General features: G+C 36.3%; 1 protein-coding gene across 1 annotated transcript in view; it reads left to right on the forward strand.

Annotated features, from left to right (window-relative positions):
* LOC137254259 (leucine-rich repeat-containing protein 15-like) overlaps positions 1-20925 on the forward strand; it is a 1016997-nt gene that overhangs the window by 565590 nt on the left and 430482 nt on the right. Inside the window, exon 5 of the mRNA XM_067791948.1 lies at positions 20731-20879. Within this exon, the coding sequence (XP_067648049.1) occupies positions 20731-20879 (149 nt within the window). The remainder of the gene's footprint in view (positions 1-20730; positions 20880-20925) is intronic.

Here is a 20925-nt window from a genome sequence, read left to right on the forward strand (position 1 = left end):
TTCACGCTTATTAGCGGCAAGAGATATTTACTGTAGCGAACTTATAATTATAATCTTTTCATAGATTTTTTTTCAATTGTTTTAATTTATATATTTTTTATATATATATAAGAAAGAATTTTTATAACACTTCACCACCACAAAACCACAAAATCACTTTGTAAGCCACGACGTTCGCTGGTTAAAGATGATTGATGACTGGCGCATATAGATTGCGATTTGGAGTTGGAAGCACGCTTTAGTGTGGGAGAGAAAATTTCATGCCCTTCGTTCTTCTTTCCTATCGGTTTCAATATTCTATCATGGTAGAAAAATAACAATGGCGTATAAGTCAAAGGTATAGGAAAAATACTAAGAAGTTTTTGGGCAAATTACTTTTTATTTCAGTTTTTGCAACTATTGGTAGAAACTTTGAATAAAGAAAATAATTGGGGGAGTTATTAGGTAGTATCGCGGTCGAAGTTATGACCAAAAAATGTTAAAATCTATAAAAAACACAAAAGCAATTGGCTTTTCTTACTGAAGCTAGGGGCTAGGGGTTTCGGTTAAAAATTATATATATATATATATTTATGTATACTTACATTCTCCGTAACTCGGTTTAATGGTAAGACATCTGGTCAGGTCCGTGGCTCGAAAAGAAAGGAAGTCTTAAATTTTTGGAAGGACGGGATAGACCTCTAAATGATCAGCTATTATTGGAATAAGTTGGTAAAACAGTTTGCTGTCATATGCAAGTACTACCAAGTTGTACTTTTACCGCATAAAATCGCATGTGAGAATACAAATGGCAGCTTATCGTCTTGGCGACAACAAGAATTTTAAATTTTTGGCATTGTGCGTTTGGAAATAAAAATAAGTTGTAAAAGGTGAAGGGATGGCTTATGAGGCCTGCTGCAAAACCGGATAACCTCCTATCTATGATTCAGAAGGTTAGTCGGAATTTTGGAAAAGTTATGGCCGTATGTCCTTCGCGTGAAAAGTGTCAATGGGACGTCCCTGCAAATCTTCAAGCTTATAATAATGGTTTCCCAACTTTTGTGATACTCGGGCTTTTAAAAACTTTGGGCTGAACTTTGCATTGATGTTTTTCGAGAAATCGCTCTGAACAAAATTACGTCGAAATACTTCTTGCCCTGGTTGAAAAGATACAGGCTTTGCACGTAGATTATATTGTTTAACATTTCTTTCGTATGCTTTTTTCATTTTTGCTTGTATGTCATTTCTCAGAAGCGTCGTTTTATCATCTTGAGTTATAGGAAAGTGGGGTTCTTCCAGCGTACCTAAAGCTCGTAATAAGCCAAACTGAGATGCGTGTGTTACCATGTGAAATCCAAATAATGTTTCATAGGGAGTGCGGTGGGTTGCTTCATGAATAGAGTTGCGAAGAGCACAGGAAATGCTACTTAGGTGTTCGTCCCACATTTTGTCGTTCTTAATGTATGCACGTATTCCCGCAACCAACGAACGATTGACGCGTTCGGACGCATTGCTTTGGGGAGAATACAATGCGGTGTAAATATGATTTATTCCGTACGAGGTTAAAAATGCATTAAAATCATTGGATTTAAATTGAACCCCATTATCACTTAATACACATTCAGGTACACCGAAGGAATGAAATATTTCCTTTTGTAGAAATTCTTGGATCGCCACTGATGTAAACTTCTTTAAGGGACACAACCAATGAAATTTGCTGAAATGGTCTACCACTATAAACAGTCCAATATATGCTTTCTTACTACGGGGATAGGGGCCTAAGATATCAACATAAAGTCGTTGGAATGGCCGAACAGAAACAGATTGATTGCCCATAGGAGGTCTCAAGGTTTTATTAGGAGCTTTTGTTTGTTTATAGATTTCACAATTTCGAAATTTAAATCAATTTCCGGGCCAACAAATTCAACAGCAGCAACTTCCGCATTTACTGGAATTCGCGACAATGCATCTGGTACTACATTTTCTTTACCCTTCCGGTGAGAAATTTGGAATTTGTAACCTTGCAGCTTTAACGCCCATCGAGCTAACCGGCCACTTAAATTTGGTTGACGCATAAGCCAAACCAAACTAGAGTGGTCTGTTATAACTTCGAACTCTTGCAACTCAAGATATAATCGAAACTTTTCAATAGCAGTTATTGCTGCAAGACACTCTCTTTCGGTCACACTGTAGTTCCTTTACGCGGAATTTAGTTTCTTGGACATATATGCGATAGGTTTTTCCAAATCGTCGCCTGTCTTCTGAATCAATACTGCTCCAATACCAAAATCGCTGGCATCACAATGCAGGTAAAATTTTTTTGAAAAATCTGGCTTCTGTAAAATTGGGGCAAAGGTTAAAAGAGTCTTTAATTTCTCGAATGCCGCTTGTGCTGCAGGAGTCCAGGCAAACTTCTTTTTTGTTGACAGCGTCTCTGTTATGGGAAAAGTAACTTCTGCGAAATTTTCAATGAACCTCCGGTACCATCCACAGATTTCAAAAAAACCTCTGACTTGCTGTAAGTTGCGTGGAACTGGCCATGACAATATCGATTCTATTTTGGAAGGATCTGTCGAGATTCCTCCGCTACCGATCACGTACCCTAGGTAATTTATTTTTGTTACACAAAACTGACTTTTGCTTATATTTAACGTGAGATTGGCTTTGTTAAATTGTTCGGCTATTCGTATTAATACGGATAGGTGGGACTCAAAAGTATACGACACAATACAAAGGTCGTCCAAGTCTTTCAAATCTAATTTTGTAAATATATTAGCTTTGGGTAACCTAGCGAAAATTCCCTCTATGATAGGCAAGGGATAGGCATCCTTTTTTGTTACCTCATTCAACTTGAGTGCATCAAGGCATAAACGTACTTTACCTGGCTTCACTACCAGTCGCATTGGAGAGCTCCAAGCACTCTCTGATGGTTTAATTACCCCAAGATCTAGCATACGATCAATCTCCTTAAACATTAACTGTTCTACATTTGGGCGTACGGGGTAGTACCTTTGTTTAATTGGCCTCGCGTCTCCTACCTCAATGCTGTGTTTAATTAAGCCCGTTATTCCTAAGCCTACTTTTTCAAAATTCGGGAACATTGCTTTTATAACATTCAGCTGTTGGTTTTGTACCACAGTTAAAGGATAATTGATGTTTTCCTCACCAGGGTCAACCATGGGTATACTATGAGTACTAATTTTGGAAAAATTTAACGAGTTAATTACAGGGTTGATGTCTACAGAAGATATCAGCCCAGGAGCTAACTCGAATTCTTTCCAGAAATCCACACCTAATATCAAACGTGAGGTTATTTTTGGAATTACGAAAAATTGTATGCGTTTCGTGACTCCTTGATATTGCACCAGTACATTTAAGCAACCGGTTATTTGGTGAGATTTCCCGTCAGCAGTTTTAGCGCTGGTTTTAATAGGCCGAAAATCTTTATACTTAGCAAAATTTTCTTGAGCTAATGTGGAACATATGCAAGAGATGTTCGCGCCGGTATTCAGTAATCCTAATGCTTCATAATCTAGAAATTTAATTTTTGCGTAGAATCTTCCGTCGGAGATATTTGCGAACACTGATGAAAGAAAGCGTTGACGAGCCGGTTTTACCTCTTTGAAGTATGCTCTAAGTCTTTCCGTATTTCGCTTTAACCTATTAGTTGAATTTTCCCCAAAGATTCTCTTTTTCACTGCCATGTAGTTGCGCAATCGCTCATGGTACGGAACCAAATGGCGTGGAACGGTTTAAGGCGCTGGAGGTAAATCACTTTCAGAAAATTTTGGTAATGGAAAACGGGTGTTATGGTCATGTGTTGGTGTATTTTCATAGGAATTTATTTCGGGTGCACGCGCTTGTTCCGAGATGCACCCCTCTGGAAGTTTTCCATACGCCGTGGTGTACATACACTGCACTGGGGCTTATAAGTTTCCGGCTCACCACATCCATAACAAAATATGGTGCGTGTTGAAAGACAGTCCTGCCAATGGTGACCTTCCTCTTGACAGTTCCAACATTTGGATGGTAAAATTTGGTGCACTGCAGCTACGTTTCCTTTAGTTTCCTCTTCTGCCATCTCCTCCACGAACGGATCATCATTTATCGCGGAGATATTACGCCGCGCTGATACCGGCGGAGAATTTCGGGATGGTTGAGATCGTCTATAATTTTCATCCGCCAAGAGATTTTCTCTCATTTGGCAAAGTTTTCTCAAATGTGCAATAGACCGAACGTTAATATAAAGCAATTCGTGACGTATTTCTGGTTTAAGGTTTCTAATTAAAATCTCTATAAATTCTTCCTCATCAATAGGTATAGACAGGCGATCACACATAACACAAATGGCGTCGTAAAATGACTCGAAAGACTCGCCTGGCTTTTGTTTGCGACTACGTATTTGCTCTCTGATATCAAAGTTAGAGCGATAATTTTTAAACTGATATTTAAGCGCAGCACAGAAACCTTGCCATTCTACAACTTCCGTTTGCTTATGGTATCGCCAATACCAATCGCGCGCTCTTCCGTAAAGGAGCATATGTATATTTTTGCAAAGCAAAGAAAAATCGTTATTTAAATGGGTTTGAGTAAGTGCTCTAACACTATAGATGAATTCATCGACAGTGAATCCATCTGTCGAACCATCATACTTGACATTCCAATTCTGGATAATGGTTATGGTCTTATCTGGTCGAAAATTTAGAAAAGTTTGACTGTTAAGGTTTAACTCATTGGCTGACCTCTGTTGAGAACTAGCCGGATGCCTAAAGTCATTATTTTGGGCTGAATTTAAATTTAGTTGTGAAAGCAGTCGTGCAACACTTTCTTCAACGATTTGTGATACTCTGCCATAGTCAATGGATGTAGGTGAAGGTGGCTGTTGGCTACCCGCTTGGCGACTCGAATCTTGCTCGCTCACGTCGATCAAAGCCATAGATGCATTATGAGGCGAGGACTGAAGGGTACGGTTGACTGTACTCATATTCCTAAACGAAGATGAAAGATTCTTTCTGGAGTTTGTTTTGCTTCTCGTTGCGGGTCTATGCCCCATACCGCGACGTTGGTTTTGATTTTGTTGGCGGTTTTCAAAACTACCAGTTTGTTTTGTGATGCTGATTGGCACACAATCCTTAATATGACACAGTCTCCTACAACAAGGACATTCGTTTTCTTCCTTTAACCAGGTATCGATGCATACTTTGTGAAATACGTGATTGCATAATGTGATTAGGCAATCTTGTGTAGTCTGCATTACTTCCTGACAAATTGCGCAGGGACAATCGTCTGAAACGGCCGCAATTGCGGAATATTTTCCGAACTGCGTACAAGTGGCATGGTGACTCGTTAGAATTAAAAAAACTTGTATAACTAAAATATAATAACTTGTTAAATAGTTTTCTTCTTTCAATTTATAATAAACGTTTCCTCGTAAGGGACTTATGGTAAAAAAAATGTGATGTTTTACAACAGGCTTTGTTGAGATAGGAAAATATAAAAGGGCTATTGGTAACTAACTCAGAAACAACCGCTATTAAAAATTGTTAAGCAAAAGCTTGGTAATCGGACAGAGCTTAGCTTGGTAAACCAATAAGGTCTGCAAATCCAGATTTCCAAGTAAAATGAAACGAAAATTACGTATCCAAATTGGTCAGATAAAAGTATCCATCATTTCAACAGAAGAAAATTAATTAAAATAAAAGCGAAATATTTGATTCAGCGGTAGACATCAATGGAATCCGAGCCGATAATGCCTAAGATCCAGCCGAAGAATTTTAAAATTTAAAAGGACCATAAATACTGCAGTTGAATCAGGAAAAACTAAACTCTAATCTCCAAGCTAATCCCAATTAGAAGCAAAGCGGACAAGCATCTCGGATCTACGCCAAGAGCTTGTAAATCCTGCGCTCCTACTTAAATGAAATGTCGAATGGAAGAAAACACTTAACTATTGCTTGAAATTTATGTATCGGAATTCGGAACAAGACAAGTAATTGTCAAGTTTAAATCTTTTCAAATATGTTTAATAACTTAATCAAAAGTTACATGTACAATAAACCTGCTTTGCCCCACGTTGGGCGCCAAAAATGTAACCATCAATGAAGGAGGCTGGTAAGGAAGACCTTGGATTACCCTCGTACTCCAAATGAGGTATTCGAAAAATCCTAAGTACATCGCTACCTAGTGGGGAAAGTCATAAAACTAAGTATAATTGTTGGTAGCTAACAGAAAAGCCGATTGTGACCCATTTATCAAAGCTAGGCTTCAGTGGCTGGGGAGGTTTTTGGCTAATCGATAAGCTATCCCCACTACTACATTTTATTATAGAGTCCCTGGAAAAATTTTACTTAAATCGATCCAAACTGCAAAAAGGCCAAAACGTTACGTTAAACTTGAACAAACCAACTCTAGGAACTCGATGTTTGTAGGTCTCAACAAAGCTGGAATAAATCTAAAACAAGGTGGAAGCTGATTTAGTGGCTCACAACCCACCCATCCATGGTTTCCATTGGCCAGAAAAATTTAGCTGAAAACCCCTAGCAGTACTTCACATCACATATTTGATTATTTTCCCGAAAAGAACAAAAAAACAACAATTTCATCTCATTCTTAATTAATGACAAAACTTCATATGTATATTATAAAAATTAATTTTTCTTTCCAACTAGATGTTACATTTCTAGCGTTTCTTCTTACTTTTAGCAGTGGATAATTACTATTTATTCATAATCTGAACTTACATTTTATCTAAAGCTCGCCAAAAGAAAACTTAGTGCAATAAAAAAAAATCTTATATGTCGCAAACAAAAAAATATTTTCTTATTTCGACCGGCCTAATATTTTATTATATTAACAATTCTGGCTGTTGCATTTGTTTCTCGCATGGAAAAAAAATAAAAATAATAATCTATATCATCTTAGGACATGCAACAATATGCCTACGCGAATATCGTATATTTGGGTACCAAAACAAAAAAAATTGCATGCGACATAAATCCCGATTTTTACATGTTAAGCAACAGAATGTTAAGTTGATAATAAAAATGTTATATAGGTTTTATTGAGGTTGACATTTAAACTGTGATGTGAGATATCCACAATTCGCAAAAATGCAAGTTCTCTCGTTTACGAGTTAAATGTCAACTCAGTAAAAATAATAAGAAATCAATGCTAAAGATAAAGCAAAGAGAGCACTTACCGATCTACAGCAACTCGTTGAAAGGCCTTTCGTGAGGTCGTTGCAGACAAGGTACAGCTGCTACAAAGTTGATTAGGTGGATGGTATGATTCTTTTATGTTGTCATTACCCTAATTCGTTAGCATAATCGTATGATAACATTTTAGGCTAACCTAGGTTTGTGTGTCACCAGTTGTGATACATAGTATGTATCTATTAAAAAATCGCACGCGTCTCTGGTTCTTTTGTTGTAGTTTTATATGGCTGTTTTTTCTCTCACGTTTACTTTTGCCGAATGTATGTTTGCACGTATATACATAAAAACCAAATGAAAAATTTAACTCGATTTATAGGAATTAATTTATTAATATATATCCATATATATATATATATATGTATATATATATATACACATATATATATGTACATATTTATATGTATATAGACACATATATATAGATATTGCTTTTTATCGAAAACTTTAAACTTTCCAAACGTTCACATATATACTTACACACATATGTATTCAACTAATAAAATTTTGTATACCTTTTTTTTCTTTTCTTTTCTTTTAATTTTAGTTGCACTAATTTTCCTTATTTGTGTACTTTTAGTTTTATTACTTCAAAAATTATTAATTATAAATTCAAAAATTCTCTTTGTTTTTCACAAATTTGGGCATTTGTTTCCATTTTTTTGAAAAAATAAATTTATATGTATATAAATATATACATAATATATATAAATGTATATATATATATATATTTTTTTTTTGTTTTTTTTTTTTTTTTGAAAAATATATGCAAAAGTTCTTTTATTTTTAATTATAGTGGTTTACATAAAATTCTTTAAAGTCGTACAATTTCACATTTCATCGGCACTTGTATTTGCATATACATACAAAGGTATGTATATATGTATTAGAAATCTCCGCTTGTAAAATTTCACGCTTATTAGCGACAAGAGATCTTTACTGTAGCGAACTTATAATTATAATCTTTTCATAGATTTTTTTTTCAATTGTTTTAATTTATATAATTTTATATATTTTTTATATGTATATAAGAAAGTATATGGTGAAGTTTGAAGCTTCAATCTGTTAAATTGAGGAAGATATGACAAAAATCCTCTTTTTCTGAAAAATCGATTGTATGGAGGATATATGCTATAGTGGTCCGATCCGGCCGGTTCCGACAAATGTCTAATCTGACACCCAAATACACCCGCTCACCAAATTTTATCAAGATATCTCAAAAATTGAGGTACTAGTTTGCATACAAACAGACAGACGGACATGGCTAAATCAACTCAGCTCTTCATCCTGATTATTTCGGAATGCTTAATGGTGGGTCTATCTATTTTCCTATAAGGACTTACAATTTTGGGTTTCGTGACGAAATTAATATACCATTTCATTTTCATGAAAGGTATAATAAATATGTAGTCCAACCGAAATGATTACAAGTAATCATCATTTTTCGTAACTGAAGTTTAAATTATCGCGTACATTTATGAAAATAGTTGCGAAGGTATTCAGTGAGGTTTTCTGAGAGGGAAAAAAGAAAGGGAAGTAGAGAAGACGAAAGGAAAAGAAAGCAAAGAAAGAAAGGAAATTGAGAAAGATATCGGGTTAGATGAAGATATACAGATAGAGATAGATCGAACTGTGTAGTAAGGAGAGGGAGGCAGAGGGAAAAGAATGGTGGGAAAAGCTGAGAGGGAGAAAGGGGCCCAGAAAGAGAGAAAGGCAGAGAGAGGAGTTAATAAAAGGATAGAGAAAATGGGGAGAGAGGCGGAATTAGAGTAAGAGTAAAATTTCCTTAAAATTATGCAGATACGAGTAGATCAAAGTTAGGGTAGAACAAAGTCTGTTAGTCCATTATATAAAAATGAACGGTTGGACCGATTTAGCTATTTCTTTTTTTTTTTAGGATATTCCTTGAAGTACGAGGATGATTCTTATGGAGAGAAAAATTCTTTCCAAGAAGTGGGCCAGAGACCGATCCATTCGTATGACTTCTATTCACGGTTCGATTTGCCTGAAATTTAGTGTATAGGTAGCGCTTTGCCTAGTTTCGTGTTCACGAGACTTCGGGCCAGGAACCGGTATATTCGAACAAGTTCGGTTCATAGTTCGATTTGCTTGAAATTTGGTATATAGGTTAGACTGGGTGGATTTATTAACCTATATCGCGGCATCGCTTTTTCGATAGGATTTGGGCTCGAGCCTGCGAAATTTCATTTTTTTTTTACTTTTTTACGACTTTAATTTTTAAGGTTTTTTTCATGACCTACTAAAAAAATTTGCATTTGATTGTAAAATTTTCATGTATACCCTGTCCGACCCAAAATTTTCCGCTAAAAACGTTGTCCAAAACTGTTACCGCCAACGTTTTTTGCGGACATTTTTGGGTCGGACAGGGAATACATATGAAAATTTTTTAGTAGGTCATAAAAAAAAACTTAAAAATCAAAATCGAAGAAAGTTAAAAAAATGAAATATCGCAGGCTCGATAATTATTTTTTTGGGTATGCGTAGTGGAACTTTTTTTCCTGAGCCCAAATCCTATCGAAAAATCGATGGCGCGATATTGGTTAACTTTCTTCGATACAAATCGACCCACACTAATATAGGTAGCCCTTTGCCTAGATTAGTAATTACGATCTGCTAGTTAATAAAATAAAATCATAACTATTCAAAGATTTTTGCTATGTTATTATTCGCAGTTACATCCTTGATCGGCAGATAGGCATCGAAATTTTGGATTATACCCCAAAAAAATATGAGCTTATTGAACACGGTGACGTTTATATACATTAAGAATATGGAGATATTTTTTACGTTAAAATTTTACATATTCTGAAGAAATAATAAATGAAGAAAAAATAAATTTTCATAAAATATCACATTCGTATTATATATGTGGGATTTATGTTAAAAGCGTATTTACTGTTCAAAGTTGTGGGGTTGATGTTAAAAACGACTTTACTGTTCAAAGTTCTTCATTCTTCTCACTACAATTCTACAACTTAGTTTAGTCATTGCGAAATATGACGAAATGTAAACAATGTCAAAATTTACAGTGTTTAGTAATTATTACGAATGTAATTTTGCAGTTATGATTACGTAGCAGCATTAAATGATTGAAAACGTAAGCTGATACGCTAGTTATGATAACTTAAAATATAACAGCTTTAGATACTCTATCCACAATCTTAGTTCTTAAAACCTTATTAAAAGAGGAATAAATGAGTTTGGAATAGCCTGAAAATTGATAGCAGAAACTCGTGATCATGATAATTTTATAAAAATTAACGACAAATTAGATTATCTAGGATCACATATAACATAATAAATTATTATTTTCGTGCCTCTGGAATGTCACTTAATGTTAAAATAGGTATTTTTTGTTTTTATGATGTCGTGCAATATCCAGATTGGTCTGGCCCGATGGATCTGCAACCGCATCTGGCTAGTTCTTTGTGAGAAACATCAATATTTTTGCATCTTCATCCTACGTGGCACTGAACGCTAAATATTTAGAATCCTGATTTCAATTCCTCCTTTAAACATGAGCCAATAAGTCTCTTTTATTTAAATCAAATAAGCAAATCCTCAATAGACGAATTGTTCGAATGAGCTTTCGTTTGCAATACAGAATGTTGCGCTCAAACTCTAGAGATGTACATATTGTGACGAATATTAGCATCACTAAGCTGCTACTAAATAAATGCACAACAACAATAATGCAGCTACTCTTATGTAGAAGGCGACGAAGAGATATCTCACACACAAAAATATGTAGTCATCAGCCGAAGTAGTTACTCATACGTACAAGCGCATATGGCTATGGACTACAGATACACATGTATATAGCTGGTAACTAACCACGCATGACATACAACTGTTGGCGAAATTATTATACCTTAGGAGAAATAGGTGAACGAGGAAACCGAGAGTATAAAAGCAGCGCAAGCTGAGCAATAACTAATCAGGGCCCGTATTATGTGTTACGATCCGTGATCGAAACTCATTTGTTAAATCACAATAATTCAGAAATGGTTGATTGGATTAATGGCGTATGCGAACTAGCGACGTATAGTCCGCGTAAGATCCGTAACGTGCTCTAATTTTTAGAAATAGTTTGACAGTTGCATAGTTGGTAGAAAATGGCTTTCAGTCACTGATTGTAACACGTAATACGGGTCCAGTTTTGATTTAAACATGCTATTGGTTGTGAAGTATAATTGTGAAGTACTACTCCCAAAGTAATTTAAATAAAGACCGATTTGCAATACTGAATATTGGAGTGATTTAGTCAACAGTTTAGCGATTCGAACATTAGCAGAAGGTTTCAAATAAGCAGAATTTCCCTAAATTCGTTACAATACATACTTACGTAGCGAACTCATGCATAGTATGACGATTACAACTGTTACAACTTTTTGGATCTGAATATCTCAGAAATGGCGACTCGAAGGAAAAAAAATCATTTAGACGTTTGACCTTGAATAAAGTGTTTTCCAAACACAGGAATGGTTAGTAGTTTCTAAATTTTATTTATAATTATATTTTAAAAAATTTTTCTGAATTTCAGCTTGTTGTAACTTTCTGCATCACTACTCGCAGGTTTTGGTCTACCTTGACCGGACTAAGAAAACTGATATAATGGTTCTTTATATTATATATCTCAAAATAAAATTTACTTGTTAATATTATGAAACTAGAACTCACAATAATATTGAAGCGAAACAATAATATTTAATTAATTAGAGGAGTTAAAGTAATTTCAGTAGAAAACAGTATGCATGGGCATACTTTAACATGCAGATATTTAATTACATTTGAAAATAAAACCCTTAAAAAAAAACAAAAAATGTAAATATTGAAACTAATATATGGAACTGTTTAATGCATTATTATGTGAAAAATTTAGAGATTTTGGAAAGCTTTGAATCAAATAATAAAACAGTTAAAATTAAAAAATATAAACTTTCCAGGTAGAAAAAATGGAGATATCAAGAAATACTCATTCTTTTTATATACAAAATGACAACCCTGAATACCAGCAATCTTCAAAACGTCATGGACGATTCTTTTTAGGGAGGGGGAGTTAACGTCATCATTCACACATCAGCCTTAACAAAACTGTAAACAAAATTTACATTAATAATCTGCTCAAGCTGCAAGCCATAAGAAAACATAAATTGGCTTTGAAATTGAATTGATGACTCATTGAAATCTCATATTTCATATATATTTATGAAGTCAAATGGTAACAACCTTACTGACTAGATTACAGGTTAACTTAGTACTAGGTTATAAATTTTTAAATGAAGTTTACTGAGATAAGTAATAAGACTCAATGCGTGCCTTAAACAGAGACCTTGGCATAGCAAAGTCCAGATCAAGGCTTCTGGATAGGCGATTCAATTCTACAATACCTCTTAGAAGAGGTGCGAAACTGAAGTAATTCGAACGCAGCACTTCAACGCGGAATATATTGTGGAACCGGAGAGCTCTGTTAGGGACATTGAAAGTCAACAGCCCAAGTAGATCTGAACAGTCAATGACACCGGATATTATTTTAAAAAATAAACATTACGTTTTGAACAAAACGCCTAAATTCAAGTGGCAATACATTGATAAGCATGCATCCAGAATTGTAGGATGGCAAGGTATTGTCACGGATATTAGCATCACTAAGCTATACCATACTAAAGCGATGCTAAAGCCCCCATTACTGATACTTAGCATAGACTTGACTTGACTTGGCGTAAACTTGGCAACTTAGCCACGATTATACTCCACTTGGCGCATACAATCTGGCATCATAATCAGCGTTGAAATTTATTTTTAAATAAATGTCAATTTGTATGACAAAATGTCAAAAAGAAATGGAAACAAACAAATGGCATCTCAAAATGTAAACGTCACTTAGAACTTACATAGAAAATCAAAATTCAACAGACTTCTAAGTCAAGTTTAGTGTTGCCAAGTTTTGAGTAATCAGTAACATGCAATGTTCATTTAACAGAACTGTAAGTGACAGTTCTCAAGTCAAGTCAAGTCTATGCTAAGTATCAGTAATGGAGCCTTAAGGCATGCTAAGCGATATTTACGTCAATAATCAAATCATGTATACACATATATAAGGCAGCCGAGAGATGTCACACACAGATGCATTTACTTATACGCCTATGTGTGCGCGAGAGACTGTAAACTACAAACATTCACATCAATAATTCAATCATTATGTATCTACATAAACGAATAAATAATTGCGTCTACATACATATATGTACCATGTACGTATACGAGCAGCGGAGAGTCAATGCACTAACACATGCATATATCTGAGAAGTTTGAGAGCTACTGGACTAGTAGATTCTGGAAGCGCCTAAAAGATGTATAAAATTATGCAATTTTAGTTATAGCTGAGAAGTTTGAGAGCTCATGGACAATGCTAGTAGATTCTAGAAAAAGGCGAACGAGGAAACCAAAGAGTATAAAAGGCGACAGATGTAGAGGCCCTGTAATTCAGTTTGAGTTGAGCTATCAATCAGTTTGATTAAGCACGCGATCTGGCGGCCAATAGTAGAGTTTCATTTGAGTTAGTCAGTTTGGTTATTAAGCCAGCGAGTAGCAAAGTATAAGTGTTATTGTGAAGTACTTTAATAAAGGCCATTTTTCCATTGTTCAATATTGGAGTTATTTATTCAACAGTTTAGTGATTCGAACTTAGCGGAGGATTGCAAATAAGAAGATTTGCAAGTAAAATTCGTTACAATTGGTGTCAGAAGAGGAATTGTTGAATAAATTCCGAAGACTTCGAATAAACTTGAACATGCCAAAGTTGAGTGAATTGACGATCCAACAACTGAAGGAGGAGTTGGAAGTCCGTGGAGTGGCTACTTTTGGCGATAAATCCCAGCTACAAAAACGACTAAGTGTAGCTATGGTATTTAAATGAATCTACAATGCTGAGGAGTATGACTTTCATTATGATAGCGACAAAACAACAACAAAAATGGAAGAAAAAAACGAAACACCGCAGACAGTGACCAACACAGTATCTGTACAAACATCGACAATGGCATCTCAGCTGGAGTCACAGGAGGCACGCATTTCCGGAATGGCGTCGCAAATGTCATCTCAATTGGAAGAACAGAATATATATATGTCATCTCAATTGGAAGCGCAAGAGGCACGTATATCTGGAATGTCAACAAACATTTCGGAACAGGTATCATCGCAGCTCTTTGCGAAACTGGACGAGCAGGATGCAAAAATTTTACACCTCGAGGACAAAATTGATGCGGAGATAGAAGCGTTGAAGGGTCTTATGCAACAGTTACAACTAAATCGCTCAGCTGGTCCAGCGAGCAATCCGAAGATAAAAACTCCATCTTTTGACCGCTCTGTTCATTTCGAGGTATTCAAGCTTCAATTTGAGAAGACGTCAGCAGTGAACAACTGGAATGCTGAAGATAAAGTGGCTGCTCTATTCGTAGCATTGAAGGGCCAGCAGCCGAAATCCTACAGAATATTCCCGAAGGAGAGCGGAACAACTATGAAGCATTGATTGCCGCTGTCGAGAAACGTTATGGAAGCGAGCATAGAAAACAGATATACCAAATTGAGTTGCAAAACCGTTACCAAAAAGCAAACGAGACGTTACAGGAGTTTGCTTCGGATGTTGAAAGATTGGCTCATCTTGCAAATGCGGACGCACCCGTGGAATACACAGAAAGGGTAAAGATTCAGAGCTTTATTAACGGCATACGGGACGTCGAAACGAAGCGAGCCACATACGAGAACCCAAAGTCAACATTTGCTGAAACGGTATCCCATGCAATGACTCAGGAAACAGCGTCACTTTTGAGTAAGCCCGCATACAAAGCTCATCGCGTGGAAGCGGAAAGGCCCGATTGGGTAGACACAATTTTGGAAGCACTGAAGGGATTACAGCAAAATAATGCCGGAGTTATGAAGTGTTTCAAGTGCGGTAACCCAATTCACATTGCACGTCATTGCAGAACCAGTCATGGTAGTTCCAACTTGGCTGGTCGTAAACGCAAAGCTGGAGGAGATAAACAAGAGCGAGTAAAATGTAAAAATCGAGGACTTGCCCCAGCTATGGAATGTCGTGTGATACCTATCTCGCAAACTGGAAGGAAATCGAGCAGTCTTACCGTCAAAGGAAATGTGGATGGCAAGGAGCGTGTACTGACTGTAGATACGGGCGCATCTCATTCATTGATCCGATCTGATTTGGTCAACTGGAAAGTAAAGCCATTACCTGGAGCAAGATTGCGTACGATTACTGGCGAGTATAACCAAGTCCAGGGATGTGAGGTCTTAATTGGGGAGGTCATGGTTCTACACAAATTCGCTGTGGCAGAAATCGTTGATGAAGTCATATTGGGAGTGGATTTCCTAGTTGACTATGACATCAGGATCGAGATGCAGAAAAGGAAAATGCATTATAAGAACCAGAATGTTCCAATTAACTTCAGTTTGGAAAAAGGTTTCAGCAGTAATCGAGTACTGGTGGAGAAAAGTTGACAAAGGCCACGAAAGTCAAAGGTAAAGGTTGATGAAACGAATGAGCCAAACAAAGCGAAATCAAAAGTACCTGCGAGAAAAACACCGCCATTGACAAACCCTAATGGACGCACTATAACGACTGCAAGAATTTTGCAGGAAGCATGCAAGGGTGGTTTCAAGCCATCGCGCACTTCTGTTGTGAAACGGCGGAACGATACTGTCAAGCCAATCCGTCAAGCGCAAGCTCTGCGAAGTAGTTCATCGGTCAAACAACAGAGTGCGAGGGAACGACTAAGGATAATGAGTAGTAAGATCAAACGCAAGTACAATGAGAACAATAATTCGAAAGTGTTCTTGGAGGGAGATTTGGTACTGTTAAACAACCCTCACCGGCGGAAGGGTGTTCCAGCCAAATTTCTATGCATTTGGGAAGGCCGGTACAAGGTTGTGAAGAAGATCAGTAATTCCATCTACCGCATATAAACCATTGGGAAACCACGAAATAGAAAGGTGGTTCATTTGGAGATGCTAGCGGCGTTTAGATCGAGAGATTTGTCTGATCGGGACGATCAGACTTAGGTGGAGGGCAGTGTCACGGATATTAGCATCACTAACCTATACCATCACTAAAGCGATGCTAAGGCATGCTAAGCGATATTTACGTCAATAATCAAATCATGTATACACATATATAAGGCAGCCGAGAGATGTCACACACAGATGCATTTACTTATACGCCTATGTGTGCGCGAGAGACTGTAAACTACAAACATTCACATCAATAATTCAATCATTATGTATCTACATAAACGAATAAATAATTGCGTCTACATATATGTACCATGTACGTATACGAGCAGCTGAGAGTCAATGCACTAACACATGCATATATCTGAGATGTTTGAGAGCTACTGGACTAGTAGATTCTGGAAGCGCCTAAAAGTTGTATAAAATTGTGCAATTTTAGTTATAGCTGAGAAGTTTGAGAGCTCATGGACAATGCTAGTAGATTCTAGAAAAATGCGAACGAGGAAACCAAAGAGTATAGAAGGCGACAGATGTAGAGGCGCTGTAATTCAGTTTGAGTTGAGCTATCAATCAGTTTGATTAAGCACGCGATCTGGCGGCCAATAGTAGAGTTTCATTTGAGTTAGTCAGTTTGGTTATTAAGCCAGCGAGTAGCAAAGTATAAGTGTTATTGTGAAGTACTTTAATAAAGGCCATTTTTCCATTGTTCAATATTGGAGTTATTTATTCAACAGTTTAGTGATTCGTACTTAGCGGAGGATTGCAAATAAGAGGATTTGCAAGTAAAATTCGTTACAGTATTATCAAAGTGTAGAGGTTGAAGAGCAAATCGTATGAACATGCGCTGAATTCTTTCTATTCTTAACGAGTGTGAAGAGTATATCGGATTCCATATGACTGAAGCATACTCTAGCTTTGAACGCACTAAGGCATTGTATAGGATTTTCCTGGTATATGGATCCTTCAAATCCTTAGCATATCGTCGCAAGCCAAGTTGGTATAAACTTTTGGTATGAGAAAGTTTACATGATTACCAAAAGTAAAAGTTGAGGCAAAAATTACATCAAGATCGCGAAACTCATTAACTGACGCAAGAGTTACATTTGAAATCGAATACACGAAAGAAACCACATTCGTAGACTTTGTATATGTTATGTGCATTATTTTGAATGGCCCAATTCTTAATAGCATTTAGATCTTCTTGCAGACGCAATCAATCAGAGGTGCAGCAGATCCTCCGAAAGAGTTGTAAGTCGTCGGCATAAGGCAAATAATTTGAATTGTTTATGCATCATCCAACATCATTAATAAACATTAAGAACAAAAAAGGCCCAAGGATGCTACCTTGTGGTACACCCGAGGTTGCTGAGAATTCATAAGACTTAGTTTTCTCGATTCCAACAAAAGAGATTCTATTTCCCAAATAGGACTTCAGCCAAGACAGAAAGCTTGATTGAAAGCCCATGTTTTCAAGTTTCCATAGAAGGAATTTGTGCGAAACTGTGCCAAAAGCCTTAGAAATATCCGTATATATGGTGTCAACTTGACATCCATCCTTAAACGCAGAGCCACAAAACTGAGAGAAAACAGCCAGATTTGTGACAGTCCAACGTCCCGTAATAAAGCCATGCTGACATGGATCAACTGTTCTATTGACAGCGAATGATAAATTGTTTTTAAGTACCTTTTCAAAAATTTTTGAACACGTCGACAGTTTTGATATCGGCCTGTAATTCTTTATTTCATTTTTATTGCCAGACTTGAAGATAGGGGTGATAGACGCCAGCTTCCAGCGATCAACAAAAACTCCAGACGATAGCGAAATATTGAAAATATGGCACAATGGCACACAAAGAGAAATACTATACTTCTTAAATAAAAAAGAGCACAATCCATCTATATCCTTTTTGATTGAGGACTGTAAGGAGGATATACCCAAGATAATATCGGTTTCAGATACCGACAAAGACCCAAAATCTAAAGGTTTGGGGCTATCAATAAGATACCTGTTATCAAAGTTATCCGCCTCAACAACAAAAGTAGATTTAAAAAAGTTAGCAAAGAGATTTGCCGAATCGACCAGACTATTAGAGCAAATGTCATTAAATTAAACACAGGTTGGTATATTAGAACAACCTTTCTTTGAACGAACATAGTTCCAAAAAGATTTAAGATAAACTTTCAACTCATCTTCAACTCGAGAAACGTATTTATTGTGCAAAAACTCATCAACATTGAACTGCGTCATATAAGAAGTATACAGATCTTTAAAAGCAATATCGCTGGTGTTCTTGTACAATTTAAAGTACTTGTTCCTTTGATTTTTTAACTTTTTCAACCTAGTATTGTACCAGGGTGGTTTGTGAACCTAAACAGGAAGGAGAGAGAGATTCCTACTGAATATGTCAGCCATCTTTAGCAGAAAAGCATCGAAACATTCAGTTGCATTTTTAGCAAGGAAAATAGATGTGCAGTCTATTTCAGATATGAGAATGTTTATAAGTTATAGGAGCGCCCATTAGTATTTATATTGTTTTTCGGCACTAGGTCGAAGAATTCTTCAGATAAAGATAAAGCTAGTAGTATGCAAATGCCGGTTCCAGACCAAATGGTGCAAGGAAAAGTATATACATACCGACACACATATATATACAGCAAAACAATTTCGTTGCCTACTTTTAGGCGCATACGTTTTTTTGGTTTATGTTCCGTTCTTCCGGTTTGTGTTCTGGATGATCTTCCGGTTTGTGTTCTGGCCGATCTGTAAGAAAATGTGTGTCTGTGTGTGTGTGTGAACTTTGTGAACCTAGCAAGAAATCGAGCGACTGATCAGTATCAGATCAGTATCAGACCGGTATCTGATCAGTATCAGATCAATATCAGATCAGTATCCGATCGGTATCTGATGAGTATCAGATCAGTCTGATCAGATACGGATCTGATACTGATCAGTCGCTCGATTTCTTGCTGGGTTCACAAAGTTCACACACACACACACACATTTTCTTACGGATCGACCAGAACACAAACCGGAAGATCATCGAGAACACAAACCGGAAGAACGGAACATAAACCGAAAAAACGTATGCGCCTAAAAGTAGGCAACGAAATTGTTTTGCTGTATATATATATGTGTGTCGGTGTGTAAATACTTTTCCTTGCACCATTTTTCCTTGCACCATTTGGTCTGGAACCGGCATTTACATACTGCTAATGCTACGTGATGCATATCTGATTTTTATATAGGAAACACAAATTCAGTCAAATAAGTTATGAGATTCTCATCGACAAAAATTACGTCCAAAATATTGTTTAACTGGTTCACGAAATTGTTAATCTGAATTAGATTGGCACTAAAAAGGGTGTCTAAGAAATTAATCTCGTGGGGATGATGAACATTAGTAGGTGCTAAGATATCATCATCTAGTTTTTCGACCAAACAACCTTACTAAGATTAAAATCCCCCAAGACGCAAAAATTACTATCACCATTATTTTCATATAGGCCAAATATATTATTTACAAGAGCACAGTACAGCGAATCTGTGCTGCAAGCCGGAAAATAAATAAATTGCCATATGGCCCAGTAATACAGACACAAAGCTGATCTAATAGAGAGTCACCATTAGAGAGCGAAACAAACGAAGAGAGAACAGAACGCCTTACAGCAATTAGCACCCCACCGCCTCTGAGATGTCCTGTTTTGATAGGGTCTCGATCTTTACGAAAAGTATGAAACAGACTTTGATCAAAAAATTCTGACTCAGAGAAGTCATCATTACGCAAAGTCTCAACAATGACGTAGACATCATAATCGCACCGTGAGGTGGCTAAAAATATATATTTAGATTTCGTTCTCAACCCCGAAACATTTTGATAATGAATATTTATATTTTTTTTTATATCCACGCTTTTAGCTAAGGTTTGGCAATTGAGCCCTTTGCTTTTTGAAAAAAACGGAAAGGTTTAATTTTGACGTCCGATGGCCATAACGAAGACTCAAGAAGCTTACTATATAATGAAGGCGAGACTCCAAGTTTAAAATTGCATCTTGATAACAAACTGGAATCGGTGTTTTTCTTTATTACTGATATTTCATTTCAAGGCCAAGAATTTCACAATTTCATGAAATTAGTTTTAAGTAAACATTTTGTTAATTTATACAGGTACACGGCTAAAAGTTTGAGCCTAATTTTAAACTTTTTTGAACTACATAAAACTAGGCTGAAATTTTCAGCCGTGTAGATGAAAATTGTGAAATAAAATTCAGTTGCTGATTCTCATTCAACTCAAACAAAGAGTTAATTATTTTAACCGCGAACGCCGATCAGAGTTTAGGTTGATTTTAAAAAGCATCAAGGGGCTTGATGTTAACTTGTACCTCCATGATGATTTATCTATCATTTGTTTAGCTAGTGATGACAGTGTTATTAAGCATTTAAAGAAAAACATATGTATCTACGTATGTAGTTTAATAAATGTTCAACCTATTTCAGCAAAAATTCCCGATGACTTGTTTGCGGATCTAAAAAGCCTACGCACTTTGATTCTTCACAACAATCGAATATCTTTAGTGTCAAGAACTCTATTTAGGAATCTAACTCAGCTTATCACATTGGACTTAAGTACAAACTGGATTTCCGAGGTATATTCCATAATATCGTTTTCGCTTTGTTTAAACAGTAATATTG

Source organism: Eurosta solidaginis, chromosome 5, assembly GCF_040869045.1.
Source record: "Eurosta solidaginis isolate ZX-2024a chromosome 5, ASM4086904v1, whole genome shotgun sequence".
Classification (NCBI taxonomy): Eukaryota; Metazoa; Arthropoda; class Insecta; order Diptera; family Tephritidae; genus Eurosta; species Eurosta solidaginis.